We start from the raw sequence: 24,563 nt of genomic DNA on the forward strand, positions 1-24,563 counted from the left end.
GAAGAAAGTGCTGAGTGCTGGTGAATGTGGTGTAAAGCCACGTGGCTTTGGACTGGGGATCTTTCTCTCGCCCCTGTGTTTGTTCCATCGACATATGTGTTCAGTAAAGCCTTGGCCCTCGCAGTGCCACAGCGAATATCTCTCCTTGCTTGATGTGGTCTCACACCAGTACAGTGTGGGTACTGGAGTGGTGCTGCTGAGGTAATACCACCAGGGACAAGACCTCACCACAACACCCACATAACAAATGTGGGTGGGTGTGTGTGTGTGTGTGTGTGTGTGTGTGTGTGTGCGTGTGAATGCATGCAGCCAGTAGTGTGTCTATTACTGGCTACTGTTGCACGCATATTCCCCTCTGCAGAGACACTTGCACACTGTACCCTTATGTTATTCCATAACTGTTTGTATTTGCATGCTGGCATGTGCATATACTGGACTGTGCAATATGGGAATTCATGTGTTTGTGATTTTTGTGCCTTAAACATTCAACACTATCACATGGCACCTTGCACATGCACAGCATCCAAAACGATGTCTTTGATTAATGGGTGAAACCTCCCCCCTCCGCTCTCCCACCTCCCCTACCATCCCCTCACTCTTCTCTCCACACCCTCTGCAATGTCTGCTCCTCCTCGGCGTGTGAAGGCACGCACGCAATTTGCGGGCGACTGATTGATTTCTAATTGTTTACATTTCAAGTTGCACTCCCTGTTGCAGATGTTTGTATTCTGCTCCACGTTCGGCGCACATTCACACAGGCATGCACAGACACAAACAGAGACACCCTCATACAATAGGGATGTGTTGATGCCAAAAAGTTTCATCCAGGAATTTTTTGGATGTCTTAGCTCTGGGTTTTGGCTCTGCACGTACTAATTGCCTCCAAGTGGAGGCGATTGTTACTATTAGGCCTCTTATTTTCTGGTTCTGGATGTGTGTATGGGCACGTGGGCGAGATCATCCGAGGCCGTTGCCATGAATGTGGTTTCAGTCTGGTTAAGTAAGAGTAACATGCAAAATTAAATTTTGTCACAGTTTTCAAAACAAGGAATAGTGCAGCCAAACAATAACATCTCAGTTTAGTAAGTTCTCGATCTCGATGGGAATCCCCCACCCAGACTCTTGGACTTCACTGCTGTTTTAAATAAATTCAGCAGAGAAGTTGTTTTTAAAATAAAAATGCATCTAGGACATGTGTATTTTACATTGTGGTTCCTGACTAACTGTAGAGTGGCAGTTAGTAACTTTAATAACTTCAGTAGCACTCCAATGTAAGCTTCTGCATGAGGTGTTCATAGTGGCCACTTGGCTGCAGCAGCCTTTCATTATGTAGCCAATCTCCAGTGTAAGCAACAGTGTTATCCTGAGTTACAGCAGTAATTACCTGCTGCTGAAGGATCCCTGCCACCCATGCGGAGCAGAGTTTAGGTTAAGCAATGGGCAAGGTGCAACCCAAAACGGATCCATCTCTTTAATGTGGGCTCTAATGGCTCTGTGTGGCGGTGGCTGGGCATGTACAGTACAGTAGCAGAACAAACATACACATTTCCCAGTTTTCCTATCTGGAAAGCCATGTCCTGTTCTGCTCTCTGTACAGTTGGCTTTGCTGTATCCAGTACAGCCGGGTGGTTTACTGGAAGGAGGGGGCTGCTGTTTCAAGTTTCAACTGATCTCTGCAACTGTATCTGTCAACAGTCATAGCAACAATCAAGAACCTGGTGTGCTTATGTAGTGTTGTCTTGAGCTGCCTTTTCTGAGGAAAATTAAAACCACTGTAGCTCTAGAAAATGTCTTATTGATTCAGTATTAAATGTAGGAGCCTCTTTTATGAAATGAAAAAGTCTGACTGAAAAGGAATGAAAATATGACCTAAAAAGATGTGTCAATAATGTAAATGACACATATTTCTTCTGGAGCTGCAACTGTTAATCAATTACTTCATTATTTGATAAAAAAGAAAATAATTTGGCAACTATTTTGATAATTGCTTATTTGTTTGAACAAAAATGCCAGACATTTGCTGGTTCCAGCCTCTCAAATTTGCAGATTTGCTTCTTTGTCAAATTTGTATGACAGTAAAATTGAAATATCTTCAGGTTTTGGACTATTAATCAAACAAAACAAGCAATTTTAAAGTAGTGCTTAGAGCTCTGGGCATTTTTCACTAACTTTTGACATTTCATAGACCAAACAATTAACCAATAACCAGAGAATAACCAGCATATAAATCAATAATGAAAATAATTGCTAGCTGCAACCTAAGTGACTTGTGCCAATTCTTTGTGCACTGGTGGTGGACGTTGTAACAATAATAATAAAATATTTAAGTTCCGCAGTTCTGCATAGTCTGCAACTTCAAATTATTTATTTGGAAAAACAAGTCCAGACCTCATCATCTTAGAAAAAAGTTTTCTCTTACTGCGTCTTGATTAATTTGATGCATCTCTAATGACATCCTTCTGCAGCACAAATGAGGGCATTACAATTATTCCTATAAACATGGATTTTGTGGTCCCATCATCCCTGACTGTTCTATTTTTGTATTTTAAATAGACTCCATATTCCAACAACTCAGCTAGTTTTCTGAGTCCAGCAGAAGTTTTGTCTGCATTTTCATATATCTGTCCCTCTAGGCATTTTTCAGATTTTGTAGCTTTATCAACCACGTCCTTCACCTCACTCAGTAAGTAGTTTTGGATGACAACAAACGCTGTGTTTCCAAAATGTAATTTATACTCTTCAGGGCATAAAGCAGTGGGGCTTGTCTGTGTCTATGTTGTGTATTCTTGGGGGATTTTAAGGTTCTTATAGGCTGGTGCTTAACTCTGTATCTCTGGTTGCGCAGGACTTACTGTATATTGAAAGAAGGTTTTGGTCTGAACGGGGTGGTCTCGCTCTGGTGCATGCTGAGAACCCATCGCTGCAGACCAGCATAAGTAATGTGAGCATAAACATGAGAAAATCAAGACCATGAAGTGTATGTGCCCGGACCTACAGCAGGGCCACAAACACACACACGCACATGCAAACTCACACCCTCCTGTGCACACTCACAGACAGTTTTCGCTCTCAGGGAGCCCTGGGAGAGAGTGTAATCTGTTCACAAAACCACAAAATTGAAAAATGACCCTGACACTCTTCCAAGCTGAAAAGTGAACAATGCTTGCAACACAAGAAGGCATACTTAGACCAAAGCTTTATACAACATAGAGGTAAGCCTCTGACTTCAAATTAGTATCATTTAAGGATCTCTTTAGGTTGTAGGTGAAGATTCATGAGTCACTCTCTCCCTTAAACTCTTATGATTACATACACACTTTAATCTCCTGCAGGGCAGAAAGCAGTGGATCCTGCCAGCGTGACGAATGTGTACTTTGGAAGAATTTTTAGGTCCTTATAGACTGGTTCTATACTAGGTATCTCTGGTTATGCAGTGCTTAACAGCACATTGAAAGGACACATGCACACACAAAGTAAAATAAAGTTTGTTAGCAGTAGTAGAGATGTGACAGGAAACAAGGGAGAGAGGGATGGACAACAGAGGTCTTGTTACTGGCTACTAAAATTTTACTGTAGAAGTTAAATCTGACTTTGAGAACTGTAACATACCATCGATGTACCAGTAATTTGCCAGGCATGAACTATATACTGTATGTAAGTGGTATTTCAGGATGCTAAAGAGAAGTTTCTTTGAATAAACCTAGATAAAAATGCTCGCATTGCTCCAAAGTGAAACTCTGGTAGTTAATATACAGACATTTAGCAAAAGCAACATATTTAATTAGATTAAGTAAAACTTAAGTCTTTTTAAATTTACTACAAGTTTAGTATACTAGTTTTGAATATATGAAAACAGTACTTACTAAGTACAAAAAATACCATAAGGACTAAACTGATGTTCAGTGATACCAGTGTGTAGCTCACCTTACTCATTCTCCCTTTTCAAGGGGTCAGAGGTTTGTAAAAGATGAAACTGATCCCAGTTGTGTTACTGCTCTCTCTTGCCTAATCTTTATTAAACTTAAAACCATAGATTAATGAACTATTATCTATCATCAATCATTAATCATAGAACCAAAAAAACCTTGGTGAACAATTCTTTTCTAATTTGGCAGACCTGGTGGGTTGGCCAGGTGCCGGTCTGCTTCACCACAAGAGCAGATAAAGACCTATTTGCAAGGTTCGAAAAATGTGATTCACTGCTTGCTAACCTGTGTTTGTGCAGTTTGGATTTGTTAGCTGTAGTTTTGCAATCAAACAACACAAAAGCCTCTGCCAAACAAATCCAAAACATCCAAAGGAAGGTTTCAGGGCACATAGTATAATAATGACCTGTAGCACAATTCCCAGCAGCACTGATGAGTAATGCACATGACGTGTTTGAAGGATTCAGTGTCTCCTAATCAGCAATACTGTATGCCTTTATTATAAACTTTTTTTCCCCCTCTGGAAACATATATCTGTTTTAAGATGACACATGTTTGTGGTCTTCCACAGATCATGCATGTTACCTCTCTTAATTGTACAACAAGTTGAGTGTGGTTGTAGCTTAATTGGTTTTTCCTCTGAGTGCCGACGCATGAGGTTTACAAAAATGCTCTCGGGCTGATTGTGAGCACGGCCCGGTTTTCTGATTCGCACACGAGTGCAGAAACCACGGAGGCTTCGAGAAACGGGGCCCTTTTCTGTTCATCCGGCAACGTGGTATTAATTCCAATGATGCTTCCCAGATGCATGTACCGGACACTGAATTTGGAGAAGCTGATATGTTAAGCACAGCAAAAGTAGTCAGAACCCATATGCAATGCCAAAGCCATTGTAAAGGATCAGGATTTAAGTGTGTGTGTGTGTGTGTATGTGTGTGTTTTTTTTTGTTTTTTTTTTCCTCCAACCAGGTTTATGAATCATTAAAAGCCTTGAGCTATGTTTCACTTTGCTTTTGCCCATTCAGGTTTGGCTTTTTATTATACTTCTTTCAGAGGTCACCTATCTACAGTATCAGAGCAGCAGCTGGTGCTTTAGGAGATATGCATCCTCCCACAACATTCGTGCAAACTCCTGAATTCGAATCCTGACCCAACTCCCAATGAAAGGTGACCCAGCGGAGTATTGAAGCTTCCAGATTTATTACCCCATAGCAACAGATGAAGGTCCCGTGATGAAAACATTGTCTGGATGCCGTGGGCTGGGAGCCAGGGTGTTAGTTGACTAAAGACAACTATTCGTGCTGGTGTTCCTTTTGCGCCCCCCCCCCTAATGAAATGTCTGCATCGTGTTGTTATACAGGGTGTCTGTAAAGATAGTCTGTCTGTGATTTATGGTATTAATCTTCGCATCGCTGTGGAGCCAAATGTGAATATCTGTGGTAACAAAATAAAGCCATCAATCATTTGATCACTGAAGAAATCATTAATATTGTGCAGAAGGCAAGCAAGAGCTCATCTCTGTTCAAAATATTGGGACTGAAGTGAAAAAAAAAGAGGAGAAACATCTTTTTCAGCATATTCTGACTGACCTCTGCAATATTAAACACAGTTTTATTTCCTCAAAGTTAAGAATGTGCTGTGTACTGTTAGGTTATGATTTGTGGCGCCTTTGGTTTTACAGGTTGAACCACAAGCAAATGAGCAGCATTTCTCACAATCAGTTTTTCTGAATGACCTCACCAGGATAATGATAGGGGATGAAATACACAGCAGAGGAGCTTCTCTTCAACTCCATCTCTCGCTGGGATGCCATAGATGATGGAGTGATGGGAGGTGAGGGAGGGTGGGTGTGTGCGTACGAAGGATGAGGGAGAGGTTTTTAAGGACTGGCGCTGTTTTGCCCTCAATTGCATGGCGGCACGGGGCAAAAGACGCCAATTAGAGGGAGGCGTAGAGTGAAGCCCCGCCAGATGAGCTCAGCCTGCGGGCTCCTGTCTGACACACACACACACACATGCGTACACGTACACACAAGCTCTCAAACAGGAGCCCCACTAGCTGCTTGTCTTTTCAGATTGGGTTTGTGTGTCCTGACTCTGAGCCTGTGTTTGTCAGAGAGAGAAAAGTGTTTGTCTATACCTGCTAATGATTTAAAATGTGTATATATGTATGTGAGATATATAGCCGTGTCTGCTCTGTCTATGGGTGGGAGTGAGGATTTATTTAAACACCCTCTTATTTTGTGTCTGATGCCAGAAGCTATGGGTTTGTATAAACCTCTGCCACACTTGAGAAGACTTAGACCACCCCAAACACTGCAGACACGTGTCGTCAGTGTTTGTCATGCTGTGTATGTGCATGTATGTGTCTAAGTAAACTGGGGAGACCACTGGGAACTGGGACTGATGTTCAAAGCTCAGGGAATTTGTTCTCTATTCTCCTGAGTCGTTGCTGCTGCGGCAAGTCATTAATAAATATTTCACTGATTGCTCTAATAAATGTCTGTTTTCTTACCTTCCTCTCACTCTCTGTGAAGGTCAGACATTAAGGTTAGCCACTTGTTAGGTTGGTTTCTCGCTTATTGAAACTTAGGGTGCTTGGCAGACTAGACTTCATGTGTCCCTAAGATTTAAGCCACTTTTTTGCAGCTATTATATCACTATTATTTTGTCTTTAAGGCCATGATGGTGCTACTGTGCTCTAATTTTCACAAAATGAATGGACAAGGCTGTTGAATTGCTTTCGAAATAAGCCTCAAAATAACTTGTAGTTTTGTCTCTCAGACACAAGATGCTGCTCTTGAGCTGTTAACCTTATTTCAGGTGCTGAGAAGTCAGAGTTTTCTTTGGCCTGTTCTTTTTCTTCTTTTTTTGCGCAACTCTTGAAGGTGAATAAGATATGTGTGGCTGAGGTAGATACCACCTTGTGTCTCTAACCAGATATCAAAGAAAATGTAGCACCTTTGAAAATAGTTCCCAAATTCGGGGTCAAGATAGAAAGCTGCTTATTCCTCCTCTCTTCTCCTCCTCCTGTTCAGTTTTACAGTCTGAGCTGCTGCCTGTATAACGGTGCAAACACCTCACTGGTTGGGAGTTCACTACAGTAGCATGTTTAGACAGCTGTAAGCCCAAAAGCTCCTGGGAAAACAGGGTAGAGGGGTTTTTATGTGGGAGCAGGATGGGAACGGGGGGGTGCGCTGATCCGTTGCAGCTCTTTTCCTGTGCGGTTACTCTTCAGTCGTGCGTCCAAATGTTTCCTCTCCCTCTCCATCACCTGGGCAACTCGACTCTAACCTTAAAGGAGGACATGTGAGGTTTCTTTTCATGAGCGTGCGCTTGGTGATTTTGTTTTGTAAACTGTGAAAGAGAAACCTGGTGTAATTTCCACTATTTCAACAGCACTGTAAAGGAGCGTAGCCCAAGGCGTGAGTTTTGCAATATAAACTGGCTTTTCTCAAATGTATCTAAGGGAATGATGTATTACTTGGCGTGCTCAAATGCACAGACTAGCCATTACACACTTTGATACGGACACACACACACACACACACATACACAGACAGATCCTCATCTCTTTCTATCATTCTTTCTCCCTTTCTCTCTGTCCCTCTAACACTGACTCTTACACAGGGCTTTGTCACTTCAGTGTAAGCCTGTGTTGTCAAGGGGCACTTGCAGAAAAGATGAATCCACAGGCCACGCTGTTAGCATGGCTAAAAATATTGATCGTAACAGCTTTAAACACCACTGGCACGTATGACAAGCATTTAAATACTAAAATACACAAAATAATCGGATAATCATGTCATGTTACTACTTAGTGAAGACAGAGCTAATACCTCTTAGATGAATGATTTCTCTGCATAGCTCCCAGTACTGCGTTTACTTGGCACCGCTGATCCTTCCTCTTCAGTTGGCGAGGATGCCTCCCCTGTTTCGTCTCTGGTTACACGCAGAGCAAGTGATGTCAGCTATTTTCTTTTGCCATTATCTTGCGGTCATACTTCTTGGATTCTGAGTTTCCTGAAACTTGGCATTGCATTGCTACAACAGCCTCCTGTCCTGTGTTTTTTTCCAAACGAGCCTTAAAGCTCCTCTTCACTGTCAGGCAGGAGTCTGAGGGGAAATTTGGAGGGAAGGATGGGCATTTTTTTGAGCCGTGTTTATCTTGAGGCTTTGGTAAAAAACCATAATATGTGTCCCGTGGGCCGTATTTCCTCGTTGACCTACTAGTGAGTGCTCTGTATTTGATATGCCAGTGGTTTTGGAAAAGAAGGGTAGGACAGCAGGCGTGTGAGTGCTCTTTTCCATATAGATCTGTGATCTGCTCAATAGGTTTAGACAGGCTGAGCTGAAACGCTACCCAGTAGATTTTATACAAGAGGGATGGAAAGAGAAAAGACGACTTGATGGAGTGACTGAAAAAGAGAGAGGCTTAAAGAGAGAAAATGCAGATGAAATGGAAGTGTGTATGGCTGAACTGAGTCCCTGCATGTGTTCTTTTTCCACTCTTTCTTCTCTCCTGTTCTTCAGGGTGTTCTTAATCCGTTTCTGTCTCTTTGCGTCTCTGTGTCACTTCCATTCATATTATGTTATTAAGGAAGTTCTGAAATCAGCCCTGTTCAATATGATGATCGGCCTCCTCATGGCCTCTTGCCATATGGTTGCATCCTCTATGTGTTTCTCAGCTGATTACAGAAGCATATGGGTGAAGAATGCTTGATTGCAGAGCTGCACCGTGGCAGGCTGATTGATTGTTTCCTCTCTCTAAATGTGGGTGCTGCAAGACACAGGCCAGTTGATGTGTTGAAGTGTGACTGCCTGACAGGACTGTCAGCACTCCAAGCACCATGGCAAGCTATGAACAGAGTGGTATATTGCATAAAAGCTTGTGTCATGTATCTTTTTGATACATGGATCTTTTTGGCCCTGCTTTTACAGTCAATATCAGGGCTGTATTTGAAATGTGTGTCTCTCATAGTGTGGGAACTTTTTCTGCCCAGAATCTGTACTCACATATTCACAAAAGCAATTCTTTTTCCTCAGAGTTGTTGTGCTTTGTTAAAAATTGTGTAGTGATTTTATTTAGACAATGCCACTTTTTTACACAGGCTTGAAATTATTTCCAAAGATCATTTCTAAAGTTCAAAATCATATCGGCCCTTATTTGAGGCCATGCCTAGGTGCTATAGGTAGGTTTTTGCTATCATTATATAGCCAGTGTTAGCATTAACAACTGTTTACTGACAAGTCTAGAAAAAATGTTCAGCTTCAAACTGCATTCCTTTACTCGCCAAGAGCTGACTCCAATGGTAGAAAGCAAGGCCATTAACTCTTGTTTTTCCTCAATTTCTATCCCTTTTCTTTTACTGATGTTAGTATACTAACCACTTCGCTGCACAGTACTCTCAGTACAAGAGGATGAAGAAGTAGTGCTGCCCAAAGGGTGTATTCTAACCTCTTGTCTTGTACATGCAATGATGGGTGAAGCTCTTGGTGAGTAAACAGCTTTTAATGCTAAGCAGCTTTACTCTTGAACATTTGAAGCTTGCGGTACTTTGTCATAATGGGAATTATTCTTGACTACTTCCTTTCTGTTTGAAACCCGCATCATACAGGCACTGATCAGAAAAGTCTGCATCATTTAACAGGTAGAAAAGACTGAAGTCCAGGGCATTTTTCTCAGATTTTAAACTGGCTAGTTCATATTTGAACAACAACAAAAGCCAAAATGTTTCATCTTGAGACTAGCCTTCAACAGAAAATGAGTAATTGCTTGAGAAGTATTTTGCTGAAAATCTAATTGCACGTGTATAAAAGATTTCAGTGAATTTCTGTGTTTCTCAGAGGGAATTGGAACAATGTGCTGGAGGTGTCATCCACTTTTTCTTTAATCATTTCCATATTTGTGGGTCAGATACAGGTCATAACAAGGAATCGAAGTACACACGCCCTTTTGCTCCCATTGTTATTGCATCATTATTTAACCAAGTGAAAAATGTCAGATGTCAGAGGACGCTCCAAGGGTTAAAGCCTCCTTTGACCACCTTTATCATATTACTATCACTTTCTCTGATCGTCGCAGAGCCAAAGACAACACACAATACATTTTCAGCAATGAAAAACACATGTTACTGATGTGACTCAATTTTGGGGTTAAAAACTGAAACCTTAGCTGTGTGTAGCGTATACAGGGGATCAGACACGTCTTTTTGTGGCTTGAAAAGCTTCAGCTCGCTTGGAGTGTAAATCCTGAACACTCACACATCATGCATAATAAGCCGCTGAGGCAAACCAGGTGCCTTTTTTATTCTGCGTTGGTGCGTGGTGTCTGTGCTCAAAGAATTGCTGGTGAACTGTTGTCTCGTTTTGCAATTATGAACGAGGTTAACAAGAGAGCCTGTTTCATGTCTGCAGTTCAAGAAGATCTGCTTTACAGCTTTGAACTCTTTCTCTTAACTTTCATGTCATGAATGCAGTAATCAGACAGGATATTGACTCTGTGTCTCTTCACTCAAATTAACTATTAGCTTTGAATGATTACATTTTCCATGTTTCTCATTATTTACTGTAGTTTTCCATTTAATTTTTGGCACTAATGACCTTTCATTCCTTCTACTAACTGGTGTTTTATAAGCTGCTGTGGATCCTGACATGATTGTAGCTGTCATATTTACAGTTCTGCAATCCTGATGGAGGCTTTTGCAGCCAAAAACCTTTTTGTTTCACAGTGTTGATTACTGCAAATGGCTGCTGCAAATGGCTGCAATATTTTTTCATCATAACTCAACATTTCCCAGAAAGCCTCCTGAACAAGCCGTCCAAGGTTTGTATTCATCAAGAGTTACAGAAACTGGTCCTAAGTACCCTGGAGTGAATTAAATTTGGTCCTACTTTAAAGCGGAGGATTGAGTTATCAAACTTTTTAATGAAGAAAAACATCCAGTGAGTGCTGTTTTAAGCCGTTAAGCGCAGTTAAGAGGACAGACTTGGTTGTAATCCAGCCTTTGATTGCTGTCACAGCGACTGAACTATTCAGTCATTCTCAAAAGAGCTGCCAAATAATGAGCTTTTAGCTATGACAAGTTTTAGTCCCTGTCAAACTCCTCGAATGGAAAAGTTAATTCTGTAAAAAGTGAATATTAATGTCTCTCGTTGTTCCCTGAACATGGTTATTTGATCTGGAAAGAGCAACAGCGATAAATGAAGCACTCTAAAACAAGCACCCTCTGCTTTTTAGTAACATATAAAACAGAGCAAGCTGTTAATCACTGACACTCATGTTTATTGACTGCAGCTACCATATTATAACTGCTACTGTAAATGATGTGTAGCTTTATGCCACCAGATAGAAGCTCCTTTCCCAGGGAGTTCTCTATTCATCTTTTCAACAACAAGAAAACATGCCCCTCTTCCCCCAAAGCAGTTCACCAGTATGCATGTAACTTTAGCGTAATTTATTTTGAAATGCATGAGGAAACCAAAACAAATTAGCCACTCAGACAGGAAGGAGTTTAAGGGGGAAAAGGGATGACAAGGCCAGGATGCGTGTCGAATGTGAACAGCCCCAGATGGAGCAGTGATGCCTTCTGTTCAGTTTCACAGGACTGAGAGGGAGAGGATGTACAGTTGCTGCCACCACAACATACAGCAACATCAGCTATGGAAAATAACTAGTGTTAGTAGTAGAAGTAGCTTTTTATGTTGTTTTATTGTTAATTCAGCTAATTTAACACAGCACCAATAAATAATACATACACTGTTCTTTTTAATTATTTAGACAGCATAAACCAGGCCAAATGAGAGGTTAAGTAACGTCTCACAGACATAACATATGTTTGTAGTTACTTAACTCACTGGAATTGGTTTGAAATGTCTTTGCTCTTGCGATTCGACACGCAGTAGAAGTTGATAAAAATTTAATCACAGACCTATAGGGCAAAAGCATCATTGCAAAAGGTAGACTGTGCAAAGCAAGTAAACCCCTGGGTCCTTGAATAATTGAAAACCATGACTTAATCATATAGTAGTTTGTTTGGCTTTATGGGTATGAATAATTCAAATGTAGAAAATATATGAATATTTTATTTATCAGATTTAAATCTCTAGATATCCAGAGTTTGCTGGGTAACAGCGGCATTAATTGATTTTTAGGCCACTTGAGGGCAGCAGAACAAGCTGAAAACTCGACATTTGACATATTATCACATGGAGAACATGTTGTTGCTTACACATTCAGCAGACACAGGGCAATATTAGCATTCATTTGGAGTCATGTTTTTGGCCAGTCCTTTTTAGTCCTGTTTTGGTCCTCACCAGCTCCTAAGGGAACTATTTGGTTGTTATTATTAATGTGCTCCACTGATAATACAGATAATATTGGTTATAACCAGTTTAAGTCAGGTAGTACTATTGATTTCTTAAAATGAAGTACAGTTTCAGAAAATGTATGTAAGCTGTTCTAGAAAGCTATGATATCCAGATGATATGGCAATATGGTATCCATTTTGAAGCACAGGGGATCAGTCAAGCTTGATGCTGGCTAGGAGTCCATAAATAAGCTGAGGTCCTTAGCGTCTGCCCAGATCTGGATGTGGGTCCCACGCTCCCCATTTCCTTCCAGCCCACCTTGGCGGGCCAGTTTAGCCGACTCTAGTGGCTTTACACGGCTAATTTATGCCCATCCCCTCCTGTCATACCCTCTTTAAAATGCCACAGTGGCTGTGGTTGGGTTAAGAAGGGAGAGCGTTGGCGTAGTGGGACCCTGATGGAGTTAGCCTGTGCGTTCACCAGAAAGCTGCTAAAACATATGAGCTCTCCTGAATGTGCTAATGGGAAAAGCTCTGCGCTGAGAACGTATGAACGCAGTTTCAGGAAGCAGTAAATGTCACCGCTGATTCTTAATTACGTGCCCCATTCCTCCTCTGCGCTGTGGGCTGCATGTGGAGCTTTAGAGGCTTTCTCAGGTGGGATCAGATTGTGGTTACTGGCTTATTCAGAATGTCACCATAAAGAGTACAGTAAATCATTATAAAATATTCTTCATTATAGTTTTGGTTACTTTTTAAAGTTAAAAAATGTGTCTTTGCTCATATTATACTTCCTCCTTATTGAGAAATAATTTCTATATTCCTTGGCTGATTTTTAGCCACACTAGCAGCATGGCTTTAGGGATGTCAATGTCAGTCTGTCTTGAGGTGACCTGGTTTTGTCCAGACGAAAATATTCTTGAAAATCCTGAATGGGTTTGTGCAAAAGTCATGGTCTCCATAAGAAGCCCACTGCTGTTGGCGATCCCCTTTCCTTTCCTGTGGCACCACCCTGAGGCTCAGATGTTAAGATGTAATAACTTTGGTGATTTCAGTTTGTCCAGCATCTTGGTAATTACATTATATTCCCATCAGCCTCAGTTGTACTTTGTATTTGTGTTACTATATTTCCTAAACATCAGCATTTACTTAACATATTAGTGTGGTGATGTTACCATTCACCTTAAAGGGCCACTATAAGTACAGCCTTATAGATCTGCTAGCATTGCTGCAGGCTCTTAGTCTTGTTAAAGTGAGCAAATAGCCTTAGATTATACAAACGTCCTCCTTATCACAACTCATAATATCTGTTTTCAGATTAATTTGTATATTTTGTGCCTGTGTAGCAGATGTAAAATTTATTCACCATTTTAAATATTGAAACTTCCATCAAGAAGTGATCCAACACATCTTTGCTGGATGCTCCGGGGCTATGCAAGCTGACAAGTCCTTATTATGCGCTTGCTATTCTGAGAAACAAATCATTTTGTTTTTATTCATGCTGTAAAAAGCTCTGGGACCGATATCCAGACAGAACAAATGTCTTCCTTTGCAGAGCTGTGGGGAGTTACAGTCAGAAGGTCTGCTGGACTCTATGCCAACAGAGATGGGTCTTTTGGAGGCCAAGTTGGCGTTTGCCTTTCCCTTGAGCACATCATTTATCCCTAAAATGGCCTTGAATGCAGCACTGTTCTTCCTTTCACCTCAACCATGATACAGTATCCTCAGTAGGTGTGTTTATGGCTCTGTAAATCTGTCATCTTCAGATTACCACTAAATACTGAAACCAAATATTGGTATCACTTGCAAGACTCAACAATCCAGTTGACCTCTCCTCTATATTAAGTATTGAATAATAGTGAATAATTATAATGAAGTATTAAATAAAAAGCAAGGTTTGACTCCTGGGATATAAGAGATGAAAGATAAAAGGAAGAAAAATTAATGCTGATGATCAAAGACAACAAAGAAAATATTTAGGGAGTATTTTAAGGCACATGTTTTAGCTGCAATAGCGCCAAGATTGACTTGCCATTTTACAGTTCACCTCCCATCTGGCTTAAATTGGTTTTAGCTGATTGTCAGGGAATTACATCTTTATTTTAATCCTCTGGTTTTCAGGGGGATGGGGAAGTGTGGTTGATTTTCAGCTGCAGGTCGTAAAATCTCTGTCCTGGTAAAACATTTTATATTGTGGCCCAGAAAGCTTTTTAAACAATGGCTTTGGTGTAAATCATGCCTGGAGCACATGCGTCGTTTGCGGAGGCAGTGGGAGGCTACCATTTATCCCGCCTGAATCATATAAGTCTTCTCATGGGAGCTGAGGGTTTGGACTTAACTGTAACTTAATGTCATTCCTTGGTAACCTTAGCTTCACTTGTCTTTCTTTCTGAGAACTCTGGGCCTGTTAACTCAGGTCATCACCCCATAATATTGCAATCTCTTAACTTCACCCTTTATTCTGCCACAGAGGAGCAGAGGAAAGGATCAGTTAAACTTCTGCTGCTTGGAAAGCCTACTTAGTGTCCCTTTACAAGACCCCAAAAACATTTTCGGTTTACATTTCTGTGTTATTTTGCATGGGAAGACTTCTCTGGTGTCATTTTACCCTACAGTGAGTGATGATAGAAACAATGTTGCTATGTTTTGCAATATCCTTACAAGGATATTGACTGGTTGGTTTTCCATCATTTATGTCAAGTGAAAACATCAGGCAAATTAAGCTTGCATTGGTCTCTCCTCGTAAGGGTTAGCAACTCATTTTGTTGAAATGACATGCAATGATTTGTATTTCAACATATAGTTAAGCGCAGTAAGTATAATGTAAGAAAAAAATACCACAGTCAAATTGCCAGTTATTCATTAAAGTATTTTATTTGGGAAAAATGAAACTGGCGATGTGACTGTGGTAATTTAGAGCTTTGGTACAACTTTCTTCATTGTTGACTTTAGTTGAAGGCTAACATGTCTTTTTATTTTATAGTAGTGCTGATTGACAGGTCAGTACACAACTTTGGTCCAGACTGGAAAATCTCACAACACCTAAAAAATAGGTTTGTAAGGCAAGACACATAAGCAGTCAGATGATTGTATAAAATTTAAACCCAAACAAAACCCCAAGTTAGCCTGACTTATTAGGAAGTGAAAACGTAGGTGAACTGTAAAAGTATTACCCAAATGTTAACCACAATTTAGAGATCACCTACCTGGTTCAAAGCTGTACCACTATGGCTGTTTTCTTACACAGATTTAGACACACATAAAGTGGTTCAGCTTATCTAGCTAAACCATTGGCTTGTTTATAATCCATCTTATTAACAGATTGCTTGCTTCTTGCACCATCTGACCTCAGTGATTTCACCTTGTTCTCAGATGTCAGTGATTACTTTGGGGTGTACACTGTTATCATAACTGATAGGAATGATGGCAAAAAGTACAGCAATGAGATCCAAGTTGTGATAGAGCAACGTTATCCTTTGTCTATGGACAATCAGTTCCCCTAATCCTCCTGACCACTTCCATGCTTCCCTCATGCAATCCAACACCCAAGCCTGCCCTTGTGTGAAATAACAATGCACTATATCATTTTTTCTCACCTCGTCGTCTTCATGGATTATTGTTTAAACTGTGAGGAGACACCTCCAGCAATGTTGTGGTAGGGAACCGGCTCCGAGTGAGTGTCAGTCAAACACATTAATTTCCTCCTCCGGTGTTTAGTTTTAAACTCTGGGCACACCATCGATGCCACAGTTTATTTTCTGTAGTCATACATTTGCGAATATGAGAAGGATTTCTTCTGAAAGCAAATATCAGAAGGTTATGGATTAAGGGTGCGTGGGGGTATAATTTCTGTGTCGGCCTGTGAAAATGTGCACGTCCTCGTCCCCCCCCCGCGCACTGGCACCGCAAAATACACCAGTGTTAAGTGGATAGTTGAGCGTGTGTGTGTGTTTTATATAATTCCCCAATTCGCCAAAGGTATGGACATTCCCCACTACCAAATCAAACAAGCCAAGACCCAGACTGTCAGCAGTGAGTTAAGTCTCCACGATGGCTTTGCTGTGCAGTATAAAAAGTGTGTGTGTACTGGTTAAGTGTCGAGACATCCGCTCTGATGTTGTGATTAAGGTTGCTGACTATTTGCTCTGGAGTGCAGCACATTCCTCTCAACCTTAATTGATAGCAATTATGTGGTTTTTGATTTGGTGTTTGATTGGGAGGTGGATTTGAAGTCTTGATTTGAAGGGCACAGAGTTTTTATTGTCTTTGGAACGTCAGGGTTGAATGCCTGAGTGATAGCTTGCTACCTTGTAAGTCACATCAAGGGGCACCAGTGGGTTGGCACTAACTTGGACTGCTCTATTTCTTTTTTTTTAACTTTCTGTTTCAGCTTTTGTTTTTGTGTCTTGCCACTGCAAAAATTAAAACTGAAAAGCTACTCAGTTTATAGTATATTCCCATGTGCCAAGAGCTGTCCATCTTACCAGTTGTTTTTCTCTATAACTAGAGGAATTGTCCCTCCAGGGGACACCTGGCTTGTTCCCCACCTCCACAGTGCAAATGCTCACTGGCTTAAACTGCCAGATGTTATGAAAGGCTCTATTGAAGTAGACCTTTAGGCCATAAAGGAATAGAAAAAAGTCGCCATGACTGAAAAGTCTATTCTGATACCTTCAGTGACCAGACTATGTCATCTGATTTTACATGGGGCTCTCACATGTAACTCCTTGTAAAGCAAAACACAGTCAAGAACCGGACATGAAGTCATGTGCTCCCAAATATGTCCTAGTTTTATTTAGCTGTATGTTTGGAGTCAGCACTTCTCTGCATGCCTGGAAATTTGAGTGTTTTTTTTTCTACAGATACCACAGTATGACTGAGATTTTTTGACATTTCCAAAACAAGAGTGCTGGCAAAAGAAGAAGAAAAACCGTCCAGAGCTGAAAAGAAATGAGAAACAGTGGCATGAATGATAGAGAACGGGAGAATGGCAAGCAGGATGGAAAAAATAGGAATATGAGAGACAGAAATTTGAGATATTAGGAGAAAAAAATGGAAAGAATCAAAGGGGGAAGAAAATTGGTTTACAGTTGTCTGTCTGCCATTATTCTCACTCTATGACTGTCTGACACACACACACACACACGCACAAATGTGTGAAGTTGTGAAGTTGCAGCTGGCCCAACTCCTTGTTTGAACTAGCATGCTTGACTGAGGCCCATTTATTGATTGGCTAGTGTGCCAGACCTGAGGACTCGCAGGGGCTCGGATACCCCCCTGATTACTCCCCTCTGCCTTCACACATCGCACGCACTAAAACACACACACACACACACACACACACACACACACTCACACACTCACTCTCTCTCCCAGCCCTCCTCCCTCCCTCAACCTTCCCCAAGTTACTCCTGTGGAAGAACGGGAGCAAGTCAGAGAGGAGGACGGCAGGCAGACAGGACACACAGAGTGACCCAGAGAGGAGAGAAGAGAGCATCACACATCAGGCTCATACACACACACACACGCATACACACACACACACACACACACACAAACACAGAAGCAGAACTGGAGTAATCAGCTCATATACTTTGAAAAGGCATGGAGCAAGATTTTTCATCTTGCCAGCTACTGGTGACAGCTCTTCTCATCCTGGTACAGTAATGTTTCCTTTTTTTCATTTCTTCCTGTTCAGCCTTTTATCTTTTATTTCATCATTAATCCCCTTAAAATACTTGTCACACCAAGTAATGCATTCAGAAAGCATTTGTTCTAATAAATTTCTTTACTGTGCATAAGTGTGTGTGCATGCACAGTATGTATTTTATGATTATGTGACTTTGCGAGCAGCATCAACTGTAACAGGGCAGTTAGTGAAAAGTCCCCATTCTTCCTCTGTGTTTTTCATCCAAGTCACAAAAGTAGATTTGTCATGCATGTGCAGGTCAAGCAGGCTGTTTTGTCGGAGGTGAGGGCTCCCTGTTACGCTGCAGTGACTCCCTCGTGGTTTGATGGTCAGCGCGGTGCCGTGCGGCACGGAGCAGACGACAAGAGATTCAGCAGATGTGCAAATATCATATGTCTTTTGCCGACTGAAAAGGCCATCGTGTGTGTATTGACACAGTCTGCTAAAGAAGGCACCAGAGTCGGGTTTCTTTTTCCCCGTCAAGGAGTTTTCCATCTTCAAGGAAAATGTCCTTAGTCTCAGCTGCTGACAGGTGACTTAAATAGAATCTGTCCATCAGAATAACATATAATGTGGAGATCAGTGGTCTTTTATCATACGCTCATTTCCTCTCTTCCACTTGATCCCATGAAAACATGGGATGGGTGACAGCCAGGGTGCCTCTGTGGTTATGGGTTGGCTCTTTTTCTCTCAGGGTAACAGAGAAGAGGGTAGAAGAGAACATATAGGACTAAATATACATGCTTTGTTATGTAAATGGTACTGTTAAGGAATTTGAGGTGGCATTGTGAGTTGTTTATGGGGGGAATCTTGATATGAAAGGGTGCCTTCTCCCTCCATGGAGCCATCTAGTGCAAATAAAACCCTGGAGGGATCAGAGCAGGAGAGGTGGGACGTGTAGTGATGGAGGGTTAGGGAGCCTCCAAGTGGATATCTGAGCCTTTTGATTATTGGATCCAAATCCCAGCAGGACGGCCCTCTGACTTAGCGGAACCTTGTGTTCCTCCGCCTTCATTGAGAACAATAGCAGCACAGTCGGCCAAACAACCTCCTCATCTCCATCCCTCCGTCCCTTCATCTACTTCCCCTCCTCTTTCCTCACCAGCCTTGTTATGCCTCTGGCTCTCTTGGCTTTGCAACACACAGCTCCCAGCTGTAATTGAGTGCAAAATTCACTGATTGCTTTTCAAAGGAGAATTAAGGTGGTGTGCTAACCGGCTGCCCAGAGCACAGCCTGTGTTTATTTACCGTGGATCCAAACATTGAAATAGTTGGCCCGTGCAGAAAGTCACGCCGGTGCCGATATGTTTGGCTGTATGCTCTGTTGGCTGCGTGTTTAGGTCTTGCCGTTCCCCTCTGCTGTTCCTCAGGCGTCATCAGCACTGACAGCCATTTATATCAGTCCCCACGCACTTTTAATAATGTGAACCCACCACCCCTCTCTGCAGCGTACAGCGTGGGTGTTTTTGCTACCGTGACCCAAAGAAAATAATCAGAGCAGTATTATAACCTCGTATCTGCTTTCCTCTACAAGATCTATTCATCTTTGTAGACGAAGCATGATGCCATGCTGTTGGGGAAAAATGGGGTCAAAGAGGTCAAAATAACTTTGGCATATCATGAGTTTTCCCTCTAAAGGCTGTGTATCTAACACGCAAAGCTCGACCTTCAGCTCAGTGAGCATAAATCTTTTTAGAGCAGGTGTTGCACACAAAATTCTCATAGTCCCTCCCCTATTCATTGTGTTCAGAGTAAGCAGGGCTTGTTGTGCCTCACATTTCACTCCTAATCTGCAGGATTTGGGATTTTTTTCACTGTCAAAAACTCTGCTGGATGTGCAAGCACAAGCGGTCGCCTCATGGTGCACAGATCTCATGGTGGGAGGCTGTATAAAGCTCACAAAAACTTCACTTCTCTTAAAATATTCTTTCATGCTTCACCAGCACCAGGAAGACGGCCTAAGTGTTCAGGTTATTGTGGAAAATGATAATTTTCCTATTCATCGCTTTAAAACCTCCAGTGAATGGCAGATTATTTTATTGAATGTGTTTGCACCTCCAGTCCACTGAGTCACATTCCTGCAGCATAGGAGGTGGATGATTTGTCCCAGTGTTAGTTCCAAGTTCCAGGTCTTTTTCTTCTTTTTTTTCATTTTCCAGGTTTTCATCCATTCAACAGGTATAGAACCAGTTTTTCCTTCACCTCAGCCCTCACTGGCAGCCTTTGAGTGGAATACCTCCTCCAAGAGGCTTAGCTCTCCTTGTTATTGACAGAAAAGGCAATCTACTCTCCTTTTTTTGCCTTGTATTTAGACAGCATAGCTCTCTAACTCCATTCACTTAGCTCTGCAAAAGGGCATTGAGAAGAGTGAGGCTGCTGAGTATAACCAACAGGGATAAACATACCTCACATGCAGCCATAGATGATCCACATCACATGACAGTGCCAGTCTTACGAATAAACATCTTCCTTAGAGCAAGGTGAGTCAGTCCAGTTGAATCTGCACTTAACATACCAAAGGCATTGAGAGGAGAGTCAGATAGAGGGTTGGAGAGGATCTTCGTTTTTTGGCTGTCACTCTACATCTGAGATACACATTGTCCTTGCGCTTGAAAAACTCATCTTCTCATAATATTGATTTTGGACCCAGCAGTAATGTCCATGCCTCCGCTGCCAAATACAGCATGATGCAATTAACAGAGAGAGGAACACAATTGAGGCCTGAAGCTTAAGAGAGGACTAACATTTCATAATCTAGGGGATGACTCAGACAACTGAAATATGCACGAGGGGCAAAAGTCGAGAGGTTCTGATTACTTCCCCTTACCGTCTGTCTTATCCTGTCACATGCACTCCTGTTTTGTTTTCAGCAGCTCTTGGAATTTAGTCCAGGCTCTTACCAGCAGTGCTGCGTTTGTGTCTGCTCTCATTAAACAGTTTCAAGGCTCAGCCATATGAGAAAGATAGGAAGTGAAATAACTCGCTTTTAACATGTTGCATGCTTGATTGGGTCCTTGTACAACTGTTTAGACAGGCAGTCTAGCATAAATATAGCACTTGTGTCAGTCCACTGTGTATTTTATCTAAACTAAAGTGGGCTCTGATAATAGGATGGGGGATAATGAATGAGGTGACAACAGTGAAAAGGGAAACTGGAGATGCTCATACCATCCATGACAGTTCACATAAACTGTGCCCTTCCTTTCTTCCCCCAATCACGTCTCTTCCTCTGGTGTGTAGAGCTCACGGACGGCCCGGTCAGAAGAGGACAGAGACACGCTGTGGGACGCCTGGGGCTCGTGGAGCGAATGTTCCCGTACCTGTGGAGGAGGAGCCTCGTACTCCCTCCGACGATGCCTCAGCTCCAAGTAAGGCTTTACACTTAGGTGTCACCTAAAAGCCTATTACATACACGCAGTAACATTTGCATGTGCCATACACAAATTTTCATGGCTTATGCGTAACCTACTATAAATATAAAATGGCTCAGGACAAGAATGTTAATCTTGAGGCTGAATTTCAATAATGACTTTAATTACTTGGTACCGTGCTAACACACTAGGTTAAGATGGTGAACCTGGTAATCAGTACATCTGCCTAACTTCAGCAGTCGTCTGTAGCATAAATCAATAAAGAGAAACAAAGAGAAAGAGACCCAGAGACACAAAATACAGGCACGTTTTTTGAGTAGGGGATTCTGAATGCCGCTCAGTCTCTCAGTCATTAAGAGATGCTAACATCGCAGGAGGAGAGGATATACTGTAAACTCAATGTGTATAATTTAGAGTTAGAGCCTCATTGACCTTCAGATAAATGGAAACATCCCATGGGCAATTTGTAAACGTGTGCTCAAACACTATCTAAGGTAATCTCCTCTTGTAAAGAGCAAAGTCCTGGCTGGGGTTGGACTGGTTTCCATTAAAGTGCCATATCACGGCTTGAAGATTCAACAGATGGAAGGAGGAAGGGGCAGGGGGGTCTTTTTCTGTTGCTCACAGCTGTTCAGCCAAATAAATCCAGACAGCGTCCCTAATAGTGTGAATAAATCTCATCAATCGCTCCGTTCCCATGGGCTGTAATGAGAGCGCTCAAAATACATCTGACTGTTTTGTGACTGTTAAATAGCCCTGAGGGGTCAGCTGAGATCACTTTGCCCATCCACCTCCTAAAACTGTCTAGACGGCCATATAAGCCCAAATCTTGAATTCATCAGTGACAGTAGGGATCTGATTTTCAGTAATGGCCCGGACATGTTTCTTCACAAATCAGAGCATAACAATCAATGTCTATTGCCAAAGTACATGTCACTTTTAATAACTCTTTTCTGTGATAGAGTTCTCTGTGAGCAATGACCCTACATTGGTTGGATTCCCACTGCTCATCATCTTGGCTTAAGTTGCGGGACAAACTGAAATTTTCACTGAAACTTTCACTCTGGACCACTCTGTCCTTTCATCCTTGTGCCAAAGTCACTCGGTTGGTTAGACTTGAAGCTAACCCAGTGGGCTTAAAGTTTAAAGCTTTGGGCCAAGTGCTCTGGGCAAAGTGGCCTATTAGAAATGGATTTGAGGAACAAGAGAAGAAAAAATGAGACCGAAGGAGGGTATGTTTTCCATAGAAATGTTGTCACATTTATAGACTGGGAAATAGCTGCAGGGTGACTTCACTGCATTCCTCTATTTTACAGTTCCCAGAAAGTATCGCTCACTCAGTAAAGGTAGCCAGTCAACTTTGCTGCTAAAGTCACCTCTGTTCCACTGATGGGGGCTTCAGAGGGAGCACCAGCATTGACAGGAGCAGCCAGTGGTCATAAAACAGTGCAACTGTCCAAAGACGCACTGTGAAAACAGCACAGATCATACTTGAGGTCACGATCAGATGTACTGCAACTCTCCATAACCATGAATCCATCCGCACTGGTACTAGAAAACCAGGCTGAGACTCATAAGGCTGTCAAAACCTCAAACTCAAAGTGACAGACTCCCCCCTGCCCTGTACTGCATTGTAAACACTGAGGTCAATGTCTTTTTGAGGAGTTCATTTCATGATATCAGCAGCTGCCATTTCTCTTTGCTTGCCCAGAATTTTTTGGTCAGGCAAACCTCAGATTGCTACTGGCTGTAAAAGCAATTGACGTGTTAAGAGGTGTTTGGGGTTTGAGCTCCATGTGGGAAGTCGGGAATGTGTATGTTTACGTACATGCTCATGTTTACAAACTCATGTGTCCTTTGGTGGTTGCAGTCATATATGAGATTCTTGAGCAAATGGTAGAACCCTCCGTCCCACCTCATCCCACCGCACCCCACTATTGCGTGGGAATAAGGGAGCAGTAGCCTGGCCCCGGGTGGCAGATCAAACAGCGTCATTAAAAAGCACAGCACAAGGCCCCTTGTGTGTGTGTGTATGTGTGTGTGTGACTCTTTGGAAAGAGTGGCTGGAAACGGGCCTGCAACACCCTCCAAACCAATACCACTCCAACTCTCTGACCTTTAAACACACACACACACACATGCTCATAGGACCCACTGCTACTGCAAAAAAGCTGGAAAACCTCCCAAACGGGCAAATGCAATGTACAAACTAAACACAGGTCGCCTGGCCCTCATTAGTCCCACCCGCACAACACACTGCATTTGATCGCAAGCTCCATTATTAACAACAGCATAGCTGGTTTGAAGCGACTGTAGACATATGGATTGGGTGTCATGGCAAGAGAAAGCGAAGCTCTATTATTTATGAGGCTCATGGTTGGCAAACACTTGAGTCTTTTTTGTCATTATAAAAAGAGACCACTCTCAACTTTATTTAGATTTGATTTAAACAATCTGAAATTTGATAATTTGTCTTATTCCTGATAAGGAGGTTTATACTATTCACTTGGTCACTTGATTTGCAGAAATTGCAGGCAGTCATATTAAATGTCTGTGGTGTTTTGGAACTTAACCAAAGGCATGCCACAGCTGTGTTTAGGGTCTATTTTTAGAGGCTATGGTAGTTAAAAGTGAATTTTCTCCAAAGCAATAAATTGTCTAATTACCTTGGGCCTGGCACCATGATTATGTCCCTAACATTACAGTATAGGGGACCACCCTCTGAGTGGCCCGTGAAGTGCTAAAAACACCTCCCCTCTCTACTGCACCACTGAGCCCATGTTGTGCCAGAACCAACAAAAAACTCTGTGTACAGACTGAGTAGAATCCAAACTCATCTTAGATTGAGATTTTGAAATGACATCTTTCAGGATCACTAAGGCAGAGCACATAAAAAGAAAAGATTCAGATAAATAAGGAAGCCAGCTACCTTGCAGTTTGTCCTTGCTAGTAGCAACAAAAAACACTTATTACATCTCATAGTAGAGGACAAACAACCTACTGACTTTATTTCCAAAGCCTTACCACTAGTGGCTCTGTAAAGACGCTTGCAGTTGTTGTTGACACATTTCTAAAATCCAAAAATACCAACTTCATGGAGGCGCTAAAGGAAAAATCAGCAGGCTTCATCCTTCAGGGAAAATAAATGTCTATACACAATATTCATCTATCCAATAGGTGTTGAGATAATTCATTGTGGATCAAAAGGGGACCAACCACATGACTGGCATTGCCATCCCCAGAGCCATGCAGTGGCATAGCTAAAAGTG

The 24,563-nt window shown here is 41.9% G+C and overlaps 1 protein-coding gene across 6 annotated transcripts in view; it reads left to right on the top strand.

The window, feature by feature from the left end:
• The window catches only part of LOC108892918 (ADAMTS-like protein 1), a 90,855-nt gene that overhangs the window by 40,617 nt on the left and 25,675 nt on the right, over nt 1-24,563 (top strand). For 5 of the 6 annotated variants that reach the window (XM_018690735.2, XM_051076116.1, XM_018690741.2 and 2 more), the window contains exon 3: nt 21,164-21,291. In XM_018690735.2, coding sequence (XP_018546251.1) covers nt 21,164-21,291 — 128 coding nt within the window. Of the gene's footprint in view, nt 1-17,648; nt 17,893-21,163; nt 21,292-24,563 lie in introns of those variants that run through there. The other variant, XM_018690729.2, reaches the window with a different exon arrangement.

This window comes from Lates calcarifer, linkage group LG15 (assembly GCF_001640805.2).
Source record: "Lates calcarifer isolate ASB-BC8 linkage group LG15, TLL_Latcal_v3, whole genome shotgun sequence".
NCBI lineage: Eukaryota > Metazoa > Chordata > Actinopteri > Centropomidae > Lates > Lates calcarifer.